The sequence below is a fragment of the Oncorhynchus gorbuscha genome, linkage group LG17, assembly GCF_021184085.1.
Source record: "Oncorhynchus gorbuscha isolate QuinsamMale2020 ecotype Even-year linkage group LG17, OgorEven_v1.0, whole genome shotgun sequence".
In the NCBI taxonomy this organism is placed as follows: domain Eukaryota; kingdom Metazoa; phylum Chordata; class Actinopteri; order Salmoniformes; family Salmonidae; genus Oncorhynchus; species Oncorhynchus gorbuscha.
In genome coordinates this window covers 17,596,347-17,613,153 of record NC_060189.1, presented here as the reverse complement: position 1 = coordinate 17,613,153, position 16,807 = coordinate 17,596,347, and the positions used below count along the sequence as shown (strand labels likewise).

Below are 16,807 nucleotides of genomic sequence, written 5' to 3'. Positions count from 1 at the left end.
ACAACTATCATGGTTTGATAATATGTTTACGATATTGCATTTAGCTGCTATACAATGAAAAACCGTTGACATAAACCAATAGAACAGGGGAACGCATACGAGTAAGTCTATCAAAATAATTGCCTCCACGTTTCTACGGTGGGGTTTTGGCTAAGACATGGTAAGACATGCTTCATAATATGAAGTAAAACGTCCAGGTTTAAAACAATTAAGGAACGGGAAAAATATAGTGATGTTAATAATAGGTCTCACTGTCTTCTGGTAGATGGAAAGGCTTTCCCAAAAGCCTTCTCCATTAAGTGTAGGTATAAAGTAGCCCATGCCCACTCAGAATCATATGATTATTTGCATCAATCCAGTGGCCATTACTTTAGCAAACTCCTCATGCGCTACAGAAACACCTCTAATCAAACAATTGAATTAAAGGGTAACTACTCTAATAAATCCAAATTTCTTCGATTTGTCCAACCTCAAAATTGGTCTCCTGGTGTGGTTTAAGCATTGTTATAGACTTAAAACATACAATTTTGTTTTTCTGTAAAAAACCATTTTTAAAGCATGATGTGGAATGTTTGAAACCTGTGAATTTCTGACTCAGTCATCTATTGTATACATACTATTAGCCTACTGCACAGTACAGTTTAGGTTGGCCTGACTGTGAAAGACCCATATGGGATTCATAATTTTAGGTCATTCAGAGTGTGTGTCATTGTTTCTCACAATTTTTCCACATGGGGTGCCTTTCCTTCAGTTTTGATATTTTCTTTAGCTAAATTTGAGCGTAACCACTACTACACCACTGGGTAGCCCATATCAACAACCTTGAACAGCTTGGGTTTCATTGAGGCAGTGTCACTCTTGGGATGATTGTAAACATGGTCAAATGTCCCTCATTTCATGATCAGTGAGGGCCTCTAGTGTTTAAAAGCAGGAAATACATTTTGGGCAGAGCATTGAAAGTCAACCACATGCACAGAAGTAACCATTAGCCTATAAGCCAGGGGCTTTTGTCCCATATAATGGTTTATCTATTGGTTCATGTACACAATCACAGCTAAAAACAGAATTGCTATAGACAAAGTATACATATTCTGTATCTAAAAATAAATAACTCTTTATATCAGATGTATTGAGATTTTGAAATGATAACATTCAAATGGATGAGACTTTGTATTGTGGTTTTATTCTCTATGGTACATTCATTGAACAATCAATAAATATTGATCCCATGCATGAAACAAATTGGCATTATTGACAGGACAAAAAAAAAAAAATCTCCCAGATCATACATCTATCTGTACCACAGAGAAGATTCATTTAGGGATGGAAATGGATAAGGGCACTCATGCCTTCTTGGGCATTGCTGCATTGAGGAGTTCATACACGACAAATCCACTTCCTGTGAAGAGAGGAGAAAGATGCTTTATATAACAGGCATAGGGGCGGTAGGTAGCCTAGTGGTTAGAGTGTTGGACTAGACTCGGAAGGTTGCAAGATCGAATCCCCGAGCTGAAAAGGTAAATATCTGTCATTCTGCCCCTGATCAAGGCAGTTAACCCACTGTTCCTAGGCCATCATTGAAAATAAGAACTTGTTCTTAACTGACTTGCCTTGTTAAATAAAGGTCAAATTTTTAAAAAAGCAGGAAATGTGAGAAACTGGTATTTGACTCCACTGTTTGTAGTTAGACCTGATCTACAGTGCCTTGCGAAAGTATTCGGCCCCCTTGAACTTTGCGACCTTTTGCCACATTTCAGGCTTCAAACATAAAGATATAAAACTGTATTTTTTTGTGAAGAATCAACAAAAAGTGGGACACAATCATGAAGTGGAATGACATTTATTGGATATTTCAAACTTTTTTAACAAATCAAAAACTGAAAAATTGGGCGTACAAAATGATTCAGCCCTTTTACTTTCAGTGCAGCAAACTCACCAGAAGTTCAGTGAGGATCTCTGAATGATCCAATGTTGACCTAAATGACTAATGATGATAAATACAATCCACCTGTGTGTAATCAAGTCTCCGTATAAATGCACCTGCACTGTGATAGTCTCAGAGGTCCGTTAAAAGCGCAGAGAGCATCATGAAGAACAAGGAACACACCAGGCAGGTCCGAGATACTGTTGTGAAGAAGTTTAAAGACGGATTTGGATACAAAAAGATTTCCCAAGCTTTAAACATCCCAAGGAGCACTGTGCAAGTGATAATATTGAAATGGAAGGAGTATCAGACCACTGAAAATCTACCAAGACCTGGCCGTCCCTCTACACTTTCAGCTCATACAAGGAGAAGACTGATCAGAGATGCAGCCAAGAGGCCCATGATCACTCTGGATGAACTGCAGAGATCTACAGCTGAGGTGGGAAACTCTGTCCATAGGACAACAATCAGTCGTATATTGCACAAATCTGGCCTTTATGGAAGAGTGGCAAGAAGAAAGCCATTTCTTAAAGATATCCATAAAAAGTGTCGTTTAAAGTTTGCCACAAGCCACCTGGGAGTCACACCAAACATGTGGATGAAGGTGCTCTGGTCAGATGAAACCAAAATTGAACTTTTTGGAAACAATGCAAAACGTTATGTTTGGCGTAAAAGCAACACAGCTTATCACCCTGAACACAAAAATGTCAGTCTCTCGATGTGCAAAACTGATAGACATACCCCAAGCAACTTACAGCTGTAATCGCAGAAAAAGGTGGCGCTACAAAGTATTATAACTTAAGGGGGCTGAATAATTTTGCACGCCCAATTTTTCAGTTTTTGATATGTTAAAAAAGTTTGAGATATCCAATAAATGTCATTCCACTTCATGATTGTGTCCGACTTGTTGTTGATTCTTCACAAAAAAATATAGTTTTATATCATTAAGTTTGAAGCCTGAAATGTGGCAAAAGGTCGCAAAGTTCAAGGGGGCCGAATACTTTCGCAAGGCACTGTATATTATTTGACCATATGCCGTAAAAATTCCATTAGCACTTACAATCAATGTTACATTCAAGGAGGGTCATATCAGGGCTGTACAACAAGTAATGCATACTTACCAAAGACTGTAAGGGCCATCGTTGCCCTGTACAGAATAGCATCCTTGGCTCCTCCCTTCAGATGGACTGGTATCCCGTTATCTGCCTGTGTAAACAGGGAAGAGGAAATTAGCCTAAAATGATATTCAGAAGTATGCAAAGAAGCCCTTCATAGCAACATATGAACCACAAATTTAAATGGTTCGGTCTGGGTGGTGGCTGTATTTTAAAATGGTCTAAGCACTTTTGAACCACCTGAATATTTCCTTAATCAACACACACTGCACTACAATAGCCCCAATTATTTTGTGAGATGTTTAGAACTGCAATTAAAACAAGTAAACGTTTTTAAAAGATTTATACTTATTGGAAAGCAAAGTTCTACTTGGGACATATTACAGCCTAACCTAATACAAACGGAAACACTTACCATGAACATTATGACCTTAAAAGGATCAGGTAATTATTAGGCTAAGATGAAAACCAACAACAAATTGCAGAAAATCAGCCCCCCGGGTGGCGCAGTGGTCTAAGCCACAGTGCCACCAGAGATTCTGGGTTCGAGCCCAGGCTCTGTCCCAGCCGGCCACGACCGGGACGTCCATGAGGCGATGCACAATTTTTAAAGCAGGGCAATGGACATCCCCTGGGTGTTATTCAAGATTCAGCAAAGCACTGATATCAAAAGTCTCATTTTGTATCAGCTGTTTGCATATCACGCTGCATGCAAAATTAGTCAGCCCAGCCCAAACTAAGAGTGAACCTATGAGCAAACAAATACTTATCTTTCAGGCTACAATGGTGGGAAAATAAGATTCTGTTTCCAGAACCTGAGAATAAAGTGCAAACTTTAACCTTAGCATTACTGCACCATTACTAGTCAAACAAGATTGAACACATATTGACTGTCAAAATTAGGTAAACAAAACCAGAACAGAATTGTCAACTTTTAAAAACAGTATTTGAGCTTTGGTAGACAGGTGTTCCATTCCACATTTCCACTCCATCGCCATCTGCCTGTCTTGGCCCTAGAGCTTACCTGGAACAGCTTCTGCTTCTCCTTGACCATGTTGTCCACTTGTCTGCGGGCACTACTGGAGATAGTCCGGCTGGACAGCTGCTGAAGTCTCTAAACATATAGGTGATCAGGAAGAGATGCAGAAAAATAAAAACATTAACTGGAAATGATTACTGAAGTATTTACATGTGCACTAACGAATAACCTTGCTTTAGCTACAATGCATGACCAAAAGAATGTGGACACCTGCTCGTTGAACATCTAATTTCAAAATCATGGGCATTAATATAGAGTTGGTCCCCCCTTTGCTGCTATAACAGCCTCCACTCTTCTGGGAAGGCTTTCCACAAGATGTTGGAACATTGCTGCGGGGACTTGCTAAGAGCATTAGTGAGGTCGGGCACTGATGTTGGGTGATTAGGCCTGGCTCGCAGTCGGCGTTCCAATTAATCCCAAAGGTGTTCGATGGGGTTGAGGACAGGGCTCTGTGCAAGTGTAACAGTATAGCTTCCGTCCCTCTCCCCTACCTGGGCTCGAACCAGGGACCCTCTGCACACCGACAACAGCCACCCTCAAAGCATCGTTACCCATCGCTCCACAAAAGCAGTGGCTCTTGCAGAGCAAGGGGAACAACTACTTTAAGGTCTCAGAGCAAGTGACGTCACCGCTTGAAACGCTATTAGCGCGCACCACCGCTAACTAGCCAGCCATTTCACATCGGTTATACAAGCCAGTCAAATTCTTTGACACAGATCTCAACGAACCATTTCTGTATGGACCTCGCTTTGTGCACAGGGGTAATTGTCATACTGAAACAGGAAAGGGGCTCCCCCAAACTGTTGCCACAAAGCAGGAAGCACAGAATCGTCTAGAATGTCACTAGCATCTGTAGCGTTAAGATTTCCCTTCACTGGAACTAAGAAGCCAAGCCATTATTCCTCCTCCACCAAACTTTACAGTTGGCACTATGCATTCGGGCAGGTAGCGTTCACCTGGCATCCACCAAACACAAATTTGTCCGTCAGACTGCCAGATGGTAGGGCATGATTCATCACTCCAGAGAATGCGTTGCCACTGCTCCAGAGTCCAATGGCGGCGAGCTTTACACCACTCCAGCCGACGCTTGGCATTGTGTGCGGCTGCTCGGCCATGGAAACCCATTTTATGAAGCTCCCGACAAACAGTTATTGTGCTGACGTTGCTTCTTGAGGCAGTTTGGAACTCTGTAGTGAGCGTTGCAACTGAGGCCAGAATATTTTTAGGAACTACGCACTTCAGCACTATTCTGTCCTGTTTTGTGAGCTTGGGTAGCCTACCACTTTACAGCTCAATCATTGGTGCTCCAAGACGTTTCCACTTCACAATAACAGCACTTACAGTTGACCGGGGCAGCTCTAGCAGGGCAGAAATTTGACAAACTGACTTGTTGGAAAGATGGCATCCTATGACAGCACCATGTTGAAAGTCACTGACCTCTTTAGTAAGGCCATTCTACTGTCAATGTTTGTCTATGTAGACTGCCTGGCTGTGTGCTCGATTGTATAAACCTGTCAGCAACAGGTGTGGCTGAAATAGCCAAATCCATTAATTTGAAGGGGTGTCCACATACTTTTGTATATACTGTATAATGTACACCTTCTGCTAGATACTGTAGATCTAGCCAAGATAATTGGTCCATTAGAAAGCCATGTAGCTAGCTGTGATTCTAGACAGTTGAGCATAAATTATGCCGTGTTCAAAACCACTGGTAACTCGGAAATCTCAGACTTCCAAGCTTTCAAGACAACTGGGAAGTCGGGGAAAAAAACAAGCTCCGACTGGGGAACATATTTTTGAACGTCATCTCGTAATTCCAAGTCGGAAACTCTGGCATCTTTCTACAGCTCCGACTTTCCGAAGTGAAGATCATTGATGCCAATTATCTTGAAAGCGCCATTATCCTCCACACACATACATTAGAGCTACAATGTAACTTTTTGGGCTACCTGCCCAAATTCACATTTTAGTTATAGATCATTCATTCAAGTTGAAAGCAAGTCTAATAAGCGGTAGATCTGTTCTGTGTGTGCTATGTCTATGCTTCGCGTGCTAAAGGTTCTGCGTCTTTTACTTTCGGTTTTCTACACCAGCTTCAAACAGATGTATATACAATATGTTTAGTAATGGAAAATATATTTCATATCGGTTTAAATGGTACAATTATTCTTTACACAATGACTGCTTATTTTGTCACAACCTGAAATTAGGCGGACTATTAGAATTTTAGCAACCAGGAAGCGTAGCGCATCTTTAAGTGTCAGATGACGTAAACCCTGTTCCAAAAATAGCCATTCACATGACAAGTGTACGCGCAAACGCCACCTTTTACAACACTTGGATAGTTAGAGTTAGTCAGAATTTTCCTAGCTAACCTGTGACCTTTACACTTGTGGATGACAATTCAAGACGGTGGAAGAGAATACGTGGCAAGCTAGGTTTAGCTGATTGAATAAGTATAGTTACGCAGTTAGCTTACAGAGTAGCTAACATGTGTCATTCTAGCTAGGTTAACAATATACTGTATAAAAACAGTTGTGTTTAGATCAGAAGGCTAACTTGATTGTGTAAAATCAGGTTATCAGGTTAAAATCAGGTGATAGCTAGCTAGTATGTCAACTACCCTGACAAAAAAGGCTAGTTAGTCAACGGTTAACGTTACACGCTAGCTTAGCAACATAGCTCGGTAGCTTAGAGTTCACTTGAGGCATATGTCAGATAACGGCAGTAGCCAAAAATAAAACATCGAATAGCGTACACAAATACATAACAATTGGTCGAATATATAATTGAACGCTTACCATAAATTGTCTGTACATTTTGGTAAACTTCTAGGTGAGTGCACAAGGACACTTTGAAAACCTATCTACTGTGCTTCCGGTGATATCCCAAGATTCTTTATGGCGAATAAATTGCAGTTGTCAGTCACTAGAGAAGAAGCCGGTGAGAGTGGCCCAACTCGGCAGAAACTCTGTCTCCCTCCAGCAGGTGGCGTTGTTTCGCCCACCAAGCAAGGAGTTTTTGTATGGAAATCAATGAGAGCTGAATTTGGTCCCTCCAAAAATAATGGCTTATTTGCTAAATGAGGTTAATTTGATCAAATGGAAGTTCCGTAATCCATGTTACGAGTGTACTGATATAAGTAGGACACGTGACATCCCGACAAAGCTGAGAAAAAACACCTTATATGGGAGTCGTGATGGCTATGCATATTCATAAATTGAGGCTAGTAAAGCATAGCATTTTTATATTTTTTAAAATTCAAAATACAGGTCAACAATTTACATTCTTACATCATATAAAACAGAACTCAGATATTAACGAGAAAATACTGAAACAACAAAAAAACAATTTAAAAAAAACAAACAATTCTAGTGCAATTGTAATCACTCTGAAAAAATCTTACTGTAATGATTTAGAAAAATGTTATTGTTATTGTTCACAAGGGTTAATGTTTTAATAAAATAGTTCAATTCAATCAAAAAAAAATGTAATTTTGGTGTAGAATTTTGGAATTTCTGTTTGTGTATGAAGTATTTGGCAACAAGAATAAAATAATTCACAATCATTTCAGTGGTCTTGTTATCATTGCAATTGTAACATATTATATCTTTCATGTCAAAAACATAGCTAGTGTTCATAATTGTATATAAGTATTTTGCAAGGTTTTCCCAAAATTTGTACACAAATTTACATTCAAAGAACAAGTGAGACAGATTCTCACCTTCTTTTTCACAGAAAATGCAGATATCATCAATTGCCACAAATTTAGATATCATAGAATTACATGGATATATCTTATGTAAAATGTTAAAGTGTATTTCCTTAACTTGGTTTGGTATACAATATTTGTAAGGCCTTAACCATGCATTTTTCCAGACAATGTCAGGAATAAGCATGTTCCAGAAAAACTTTCCTCTCGGTGTAAGTTGGTTTTGTGAATGAAGAATGTCTTATATATTTATTACAACAAGATTTCTCAAGTAAGCCCACGCCTTCCAATCTGAGTTCTGGATAAACTTTGTGATTATTACCTAAGCTAAGATGAGTTTTCATTTGTGTATTTAAACCACTGGGAACGGCTTTAATCACAGAAAGTAACTCTCTGAAAGGTATTGGAAACTCTTTCAATATTATAAATTGTTCATATGTGAGAATATTACCCTTGTGGTCAAAAAACATCTAAAACAAAGTCAAAATTCCTCTCATGCCAGCTGGGGTAGAACAATGACTTATTCCTTACAGTTATGTCTGAATTATTCCACAAAGCAAGTAGCATAGCATCTCTCTCCATTGAATACAGGCGGTTGACGTCACCAACCCTCATTGAAATTAATAAAACGATTACAATAATGTGTGCACACCGCCCACAAAATGAGGTGGAAACTGAGCTGCACTTCCTAACCTGTTTGACCATTTAAATAAACATATTTCCCTCAAATTACACATACCCTGCCCACTTTAATAAATGGAACACTCGTCACTTTAATTCTGTCTACATATCTTGCATTACCCATCTCATATGTATATACTGTATCCTATACTATTCTACTGTATTTTATTCTATGTCTCTCTGACATTGCTCGTCCATATATTTAAATATGCTTAATTCCATTATTTTGTGTGTGTATTGGGTATATGTTGTGTGTTTGTCGGATATTACTTGGTAGATATTACTTTACTGTCGGAGCTAGAAGCACAAGTATTTTGCTAAACCCGCAATAACATATTTTAAGCATGTGTATGTGACCAATAACATATTTTAAGCATGTGTATGTGACCAATAACATCTTTTAAGCACGTGTATGTGACCAATAACATCTTTTAAGCACGTGTATGTGACCAATAGCATTTGATTTGATTTGACCCACAAAGAATTCAAAAACAAATCCAATTTTGATAAACTCCCATATCTCTTGGGTGAAATACCACAATGTGTAATCACAGCAGCAAGATTTGTGACCTGTTGCCATAAGAAAAGGGCAACCAGTGAAGAACAAACACCATTGTAAATACAACCTATGTTTCCATGTATTTATTTTCCCCTTTGTACTTTAACTATTTGCACATCGTTACAACACTGTATAACGCTATAATACGACATATGAAATGTCTCTATTCCTTTGGAACGTTTGTGAGTGTAATGTTTACTGTACATTGTTTATTGTTTATTTCACTCTTGTTTATTATCTATTTCACTTTCTTTGGAAATGTAGACATATGTTACCCATGCCAATAAAAACCCTTAAATTGTATCCACCAATTCAAAGAAAGGATAGGCGGGAGCTGGACATCCAGCTGTGCCAAATGCGCCGACAACGACTCGCATTGTTATGGCGGCGAGACATATCTTGTCAGAAAATCCATAATCTTTGTCACTTGTTAACAGAGCCATAGTCTCGCGTTGCCATACCCCCCAGAATCACGCTGAGGCTACCACAGCCACAAAGCCCAAAACGTACAAATGTATGAAAACAAAATACAAAACAAAATCTCAATTCAAAGTTAGGGTAAGGCATACGGTTAGTAGTGTGATTAGGGTTAGGTTTAAAATCGGATTTTAAGAAGATAAATTGTAGAAAGAGGTGAGGTTTAGCCATAACTATGACTTTGTGGCTGTAGTAACTAGAGACGACCGGAAATTGCTGCAATATGTTCACACGCTGCTCATTGGTTGCTTTGTGTGAAGGCTGGACCCTTGTAGACTGGTGCTAGTGTAACGATCAGATATTTTGTATAATTTTACATTTGTATTTATTAGGGATTAGGGAACCATTAGTTGGTGCCAAGTCAGCAGCTACTCTTCCTGGGATCCCAAACACATAAAGTACTAACATTGAATATAAAGCAAAAGATAAAACAGTACATCATATTATTATTACATTATTACACCACTACATATCTACAATACAAAATGTACAACACAAAATGTATAGTACCACCATACAACAATATTACAATGTATACGCATGTGTGTGTATGTACCTTTGTGTGTGTCTTCACAGTCCCTGCTGTTCCATACGGTGTACTTTTACCTTTAAAAAAAAAATGATACTATTGCTTGCATCAGTTACCTGATGTGGAATAGAGTTCCATGTAGTCATGGCTCTATGTAGTACTGTGCACCTCCCATAGTCTGTTTTGGCCTTGGGGTGTCCGTAGTTTAAACAGACAGCTCGGTACATTCAGCTTGTCAACACTTCTTACAAAAACAAGTAGTGATGACATCAATCTCTCTTCCACTTTGAGCCATGAGAGATTGACATGCATGTCATTAATGTTAGCTCTCTGTGTACTTTAAGGGCCAGCTGTGCTGCCCTATTCTGAGCCAACTGCAATTTTCCTAAGTCCCTCTTTGTGGCACCTGACCACACTACTGAACAGTAGTCTATGTGCAGCAAAACTAGGGCCTGTAGGACCTGCCTTGTTGATAGGGTTGTTAAGAAGGAAGAGTAGCACTTTATTATGGCCAGACCTCTCCTAATCTTAGCTACTGTTGTATCAATATGTTTTGAACATGACAGTTCTGGTTTGCGCTTAGTGCGATTATAATTTGATTATAATTTGTTTTTCAACAGGACAATGTCCCAACATACCTCCAGGCTGTGTAAAGGCTATTTGACCAATAAGGAGAGTGATGGAGTGCTGCATCAGATGACCTGGCCTCCACAATCACCCAACCTCAACCAAATTGAGATGGTCTGGGATGAGTTGGACCGCAGAGTGAAGGAAAAGCAGCCAACAAATGCTCAGCATATGTGGTAACTCTTTCAAGAAGGTTGGAAAAGTATTCCAGGTGAAGCTGGTTGAGAGAATGCCAAGAGTGTGCAAAGCTGTCATCAAGGCAAAGGTTGGCTACTTTGAAGAATAAAAAATAGATTTAAATTTGTTTAACACTTTTTTGGTTACTACATCCTCCATATGTGTTATTTCATAGTTTTGATGTCTTCACTATTTTTCTACAATGTAGAAAATAGTAAACATAAAGAAAACCCCTTGAAAGAGTAGGTGTGTCCAAATCTTGACTGGTACTGTATATTCCTCAATAAACTGACAGTTTCCACTTTGGAAAATTGGTCGGACAATATTATCCCGGAATTGTGAAAAGTAGGTGCAGCTCCTACATGGGATGAAACGCTCACCGTAGTCTATGAAGGTGGTTGCTGCCAATCTGGAAAAAGTCAGTTTCCCCGTATGGCAGAAAGTGACATTGGCAATTGGTGTGTTCTCTGCTCAAATTTAGAGAAGCCTGGCCTGACATTCAGTTGGCAACTGAGAGTCAGTAACTTCTGAAATGTGGAAATTGTGATAGAGTACCTGTGTGTGTGTGTGTGTGTGTGTGTGTGTGTGTGTGTGTGTGTGTAATAACTTGGTATGGGGCAATGCCAGTTTTATATATACACTAGATGACTGACAGGGAGCTCTGTTTTAAAGCCCCCACACCTCCATCTTGGCACTCCCCCACATTGTAAAATTATTTGGACGCTATAGAAATACATTTACTAATGTCTACATTTGTTTTTGTCACATTTATTCTATTACAGACAGCTTAATGCATACTTTAATCATGTTCTGTAAGCTAAAAATAATTATTTTGAAAGTTCTCATTTTACTGTCCCCAATACAATATGTACTTTTGTCCTTGAAATTAAATACTCTATAATTCCATTCATTCCTACGTGTATGTGGGACTTACATGGCTGATCGTTGGCTGCAAAGCCCCTCATTGGCCAGAACATAGCAAGCAAATTCTAGGGTTTATTTCCATCATTGGGCAACACCCAGGAATACACCTCACATTTCATTTCCATTAACATTGATGAGGGAAATAAAAACCAATAAATAACTTGCAAATACCATTTTTCACATTTGATTCACTTTTGAAACATCAGCAGATTATCCAACGCAATATATTAAAGAATAAAGGGCAGAATTAGCTTTAAAAAACAAAACCTAAATAAAAATTCAAGTACTGCATAACAAATGTAACACTTTTAAAATGCATAGCATTTGGTCAACATTGAAATGAAGCTTGTTAAATGTTTTAAAATTCATTTTGATAGTCAAGTCAAAAAGTTCCATTGTAGAGACAACGTCAACAGCATTGGTCCATAAAACCTTCAGATCAAGTTGGCTATGGCTGTATCCTAAGAGGACAAAATAGGATTTCACACATACCATACTAGAGAAAACCAGTTTGACCAATACAGTAATTGATCAAAATGTGATAAACATTGACAAACCAATCTCAATAAGATCTCTTTTGTTGAGTAGCAATAAAATCGATTAGTGAACATTTATTCGATCAAATCAATAACTGCTTATATCCTTAAACAATCAACATGTCTATGAACTTTTCCCCCAATTCAAATCTGTTTGAAATTGCCTCAGAGGTATGTAAATTAAAAACATTAGTACATTCAAACAGGAAATATTACAGAATAAATGTGTGTGGAACTTACATTAAAATAGTGCCATCAAGCCATACAACATACATTGCTCAAATAATATACATGTTGTCTTTTGAGATAAGATAAAAAGATAATACAAACACTATGTACTTCAGAACAATTTCAGCAGTCATCTTGTACAAAGACACAGTATCCTAAGCTCCCAGAGCCTTTGTGTGTCTCATCCCATTCATTTACAGGGTGTAACACACACACACACACACACACACACACACACACACACACACACACACACACACACACACACACACACACACAGGCCTTTTTCAGGAGGGCACAATATTACAGACATATATTGTGTAGAACAGACCTTTGTCACGAGAATCCGCAATGGTGTAAGTTCTTTACAACAGATATCTAGAACATGCTGAAATTATATATAAGCACCCTTCTGAAAAAACACCTGACTGCAGCCTTCCACTGGAGGTGGGAATGAGTGAGCTAACATTACAACACAAAACAAACATTAACAAACACAGAGCAGTGCCTCCAGGCTAAATCAGCAAGCAGTCCAGAGCAGGGAAAACTAGTGGTGGCTAGACCCAGGCATGCAGAGGGAGGAGGAGGTAGGGTCTCCATATGAGCAAGGCCTTCAGCTGGAAATATCTGCACTGTTGTTACGTTTGCCATATCTGTAGTGGATGCTGAGGAGGACTAAGCCCAGGCAGAAGCAGACAGAGCCCACAGTGATGTAAGCAATGCCCAGGAAGGGGTTTTTGCCACCCATCCAGGAGATGGCGCTCAGAATCATGCGCTTCCTACCATCGAAGCTTCGCACAGGGTAATCTGAGGTCACATGGTTAAAGAAAATGACAGCAGCGCATCTGGACACAAGGATTCTAAAGATAATTGTGCGTGTCTTATGTAGACTTTGTGAATGGTAAAAGAGAATAAACATTCATTACAGTAAGCATTGTACTCTACATAGGTTTATAACTGAACACAAACTCATATGGCGCTGTCTCCTATGTGCAATGTTCACTCAATACAAACATATGCCTGCCACGAATCTCTAGGTTGTACTGTATTGCAGTCTTTTTCAAAAGGATACTGTAGGTGACCTCCAGGATGTATTCTCCTCGGGGCAACGTGGGGGTCATGTTGTTGGGTTTCTTCTGGATGATGCGGTACAGCTTGCGGAAGGTGGGCAGGGCAGCAGTCCTCATCCACACAATGAAATCCTCATTGATGAAGCCATTGTTGTCAGAGTCTGATGGGTCCAGCTCAAAGACAGGCCTTCTCCAGTTCACAGGTTTGCTTGTGCCTGAAGGAGGAAAAAGTCCAAGTCAGTCATGATAATAAGATTATTACAAGGTAGTTGTGTCATTTTGCATGGTATGCAAATCACCTTGGAAAACTACAGTGAGGTTGTTGTTTCCACTGGGGTTCCTGAATTTGACATGCTTGTCCGTCCACCATGCAATACCCTTCTTTACCAGAGGAATTGCGGTTCTGGAGCCATTGGGGTCAATGTAATAGAGCTCCAGAGTGTCTGATGAGAAATACATGGCAGTCAATAGCAAGCACGGTCTCTGAAATAGTGGACCAACACTGATGCTTCATGGCAAACTAGAGTAAAGCCACTCCAAAACCTCTAGTCAAGGGTTGGTCCAAATAGGTAGACGTTTATCTACAGTACATTTGTAAAGTATTCAGACCCCTTCCCTTTTTCCACATTTTGTTACGTTACAGCCTTATTCTAAAATTCATTAAAACACCCCCCCCCCCCCCCCCTCTCAATCTACACACGATACGCCACAATGACAAAGCAGAAACAGACATTAGACATTTTGGCTAATGCGTTCAAAATAAAACAGAAATGCCTTATTTACATACGTATTCAGACCCTTTGCTATGAGTATGAGACTCGAAACCGAGCTCAGGTGTATCCTGATTCCATTGATCATCCTTGAGATGTTTCTATAATTTGATTGGAGTCCACCTGTGGTAAATTCAATTGATTGGACAATATTTAGAAAGGAACACACCAGTCTATATAAGGTCCCACATTTTATAGTGCATGTAAAAGCAAAAAACCAAGCCATAAGGTTGAAGGAATTGTCCATAGAGTGTCGAGACAAGATTGTGTGGAGGCACAGATCTGGGGAAGGATACCAAAAAAATGTATGCAGCATTGAAGGTCCCCAAAGAACACAGTGGCCTCAATCATTCTTAAATGGAAGAAGTTTGGAACCACCAAGACTCTTCCAAGAGCTGGCTGCCCAGCCAAACTGAGGTCTGAATACTTTCCGAATGCACTGAAAATAGTTTTATATAAGTTTGTAGTTACGCATTGGTGTGTGCCGTAATGTTACTAGGAGACTGCGGAACCGAAAATGGCAACTATTTGTTAAGTGAATTCCGCCCTCAAGTCTTACCATTGAAGAGGCTATTGGCGATAGCACCACATGGAGCAATAGGATTGTCACTGCTGCGGTACGGCTCACATTCCTTGCTGGGGCTCTGTAAAGAGTGCCAAGAAGTTTCAGTGCAGCGTAAAAATAATGGATGTTTAAAGCTAACAATTAGGCCGACATCTATTCAATGTATAATGTGATACTTGACAGATGTAGCTTACGCCCTCACAATTAAGTGTACCTGTGCCATACCTGTAGAGAAGTCTTATCTCCGTTTAACTGGCTGTCATCTCTGGACTTCACATAGCGTCTGTGATTCTGATAAAAGTTGGACAATCCGTAGTACATGAAGACATTACTCTGTCGGGGAAGAATTTCAGATCAATGAGTAATACATTAGTTTAGTTATTCATCGGATGAGAGAATAGGCCTTCATAAGACATTGCAACAATGCTGCAACTCCAAGATGAAAGTGCAGGAGGCGGAGAGTCTAAATAAGGATTTCCTTCACATAATAACGTCATCCTGTAAAATCTATTTGAGTGCATAATAAATAACATTCAGGGAAATGGTGTAAAATAGTAATGATCGATTCTGAATAGAGGCCGACCGTTAAGTGTTTCTAAATAGAGCAGCTAATGGACACGAAGTATGCCTCCAGTCCAGTTATTACCGATTGACTTGTCTACACATTTAAATGTGATTATACAGTACTTTGAGGACCCAAACGGGTAAATAAAGTTGCAGATTATGTTCAGTTCACCTCAAATGGTTGATCCAGAGAGAAGGGTACAGAACAGGTGCATGACTTTGTGTTGTTCCAGCTGTAGCTTTGAGAACAGTTGTAGCACGGACTTGACATGTCAACACCAGTGTAATCAATCTGTAAATTAGGGAGATGATCAATAACACTTAGCGTCAATTTAGCTAACAATTACACTCAAAGCAGACAAACTGAAAGATGTTTAGCCAGCCAACAGCGTTAACCCATACACAATCAAAATGAATTGACTATGCTCTGGTACCTATACTTTATGGATTGTTAGCGAACGTTACCTCGAACTCTTTGATGTTGTTTGAGGTCACGAAAAGCCCAACGCCGATGGGGATGAAGATGAGACCAATTACAAAGAAAGCAGGAAGAACAGTGCCGGCTGTCAAAATAGGTTGCCAAGCGGGCAGTCTTTGCTGTTTGAACGCAGTGTTGTCAGGCATTTTATTTGTCATAGTTCCTTCGCCTACATGGCCCGTAGCACCAGGCTGGTGTCTGTCCTCTTCCTTAGCGTTGTAGCTAGACGCCATCATGTCTGCAGTTCTCGTCGAACAAAATAATCCACACTGTCAACAACAGTGACAGCTGGCTGTCGCGAGTAAACTTTCGTTTCTAAGTGAATCAACCCGTTATCTTCTCGATAATGTTACGTAGCGTTAAATGTAATCATTAAAAAAAAATACAAAACATTGTGGATTTACTTTGGTGGGAATTTCGAGTTACCGTGAGAGCGAAAGTAGGCAGTTATGAGAATAAATCAGGAAATTTCTATTAATCCGAGGATGTTGCACGTGATCAGGTAAAGAGCACGCCCCTTTGATTCTCTAAAAAAATACCCTTGTGAGACCATATAAATGAATCAGAATAATTTTTTCGGTGTGAGGCAGAGGTTTGAAACTCCCATCCGAACAGACAATGTTCAATTATAATTAAAACATATATATTTATTGTTGTATAGGATGTATTCATCATTAAAGCTGCAATATGTAACTTTTTTGGCGAAAACCAATTCACATAGAAATGTGTGTTATAGATCTGTCATTCTCATTGAAAGCAAGAAGGATGCAATTGCGGGCCGCTGTCCGGGCGTTCTTGCATGTGGGCATATCTGCATTTGCAGGATCCCTCT

The 16,807-nt window shown here is 39.5% G+C and overlaps 2 protein-coding genes across 2 annotated transcripts; both read right to left on the bottom strand.

The window, feature by feature from the left end:
* Nucleotides 1-1,161: 1,161 nt before the first annotated feature.
* LOC124001705 (cytochrome c oxidase subunit 7A2, mitochondrial-like) lies at nucleotides 1,162-7,057 on the bottom strand. The gene is made up of 4 exons (XM_046308707.1): nucleotides 6,880-7,057; nucleotides 4,064-4,153; nucleotides 3,046-3,130; nucleotides 1,162-1,399 (listed from the first exon to the last, which is right to left on the bottom strand). Exons 1-4 carry the CDS (start codon nucleotides 6,895-6,897, stop codon nucleotides 1,344-1,346), a joined length of 249 nt encoding a protein of 82 aa, XP_046164663.1. The 5' UTR covers nucleotides 6,898-7,057; the 3' UTR covers nucleotides 1,162-1,343.
* A 4,703-nt stretch (nucleotides 7,058-11,760) lies between these two features.
* On the bottom strand, nucleotides 11,761-16,504 carry LOC124002111 (cell cycle control protein 50A-like). The gene is made up of 7 exons (XM_046309391.1): nucleotides 15,963-16,504; nucleotides 15,670-15,789; nucleotides 15,159-15,266; nucleotides 14,928-15,012; nucleotides 13,898-14,041; nucleotides 13,601-13,813; nucleotides 11,761-13,335 (listed from the first exon to the last, which is right to left on the bottom strand). The coding sequence occupies exons 1-7, from the start codon at nucleotides 16,209-16,211 to the stop codon at nucleotides 13,142-13,144; spliced, it is 1,113 nt and encodes a 370-aa protein (XP_046165347.1). The 5' UTR covers nucleotides 16,212-16,504; the 3' UTR covers nucleotides 11,761-13,141.
* Nucleotides 16,505-16,807: the final 303 nt, after the last annotated feature.

Coding starts and splice junctions, on each gene's coding strand:
- LOC124001705 (XM_046308707.1), bottom strand. Junction 3,131..4,063: donor AGAAGCAGAAGCTGTTCCAG/GTAAGCTCTAGG, acceptor CTGTTTACACAG/GCAGATAACGGGATACCAGT. Junction 1,400..3,045: donor GATGGCCCTTACAGTCTTTG/GTAAGTATGCAT, acceptor CTCTCTTCACAG/GAAGTGGATTTGTCGTGTAT.
- LOC124002111 (XM_046309391.1), bottom strand. CDS start 16,211: ATGATGGCGTCTAGCTACAACGCTAAGGAAGAGGACAGACACCAGCCT. Junction 15,267..15,669: donor CTCTGGATCAACCATTTGAG/GTGAACTGAACA, acceptor CTTCCCCGACAG/AGTAATGTCTTCATGTACTA. Junction 15,013..15,158: donor GAGATAAGACTTCTCTACAG/GTATGGCACAGG, acceptor CACTCTTTACAG/AGCCCCAGCAAGGAATGTGA.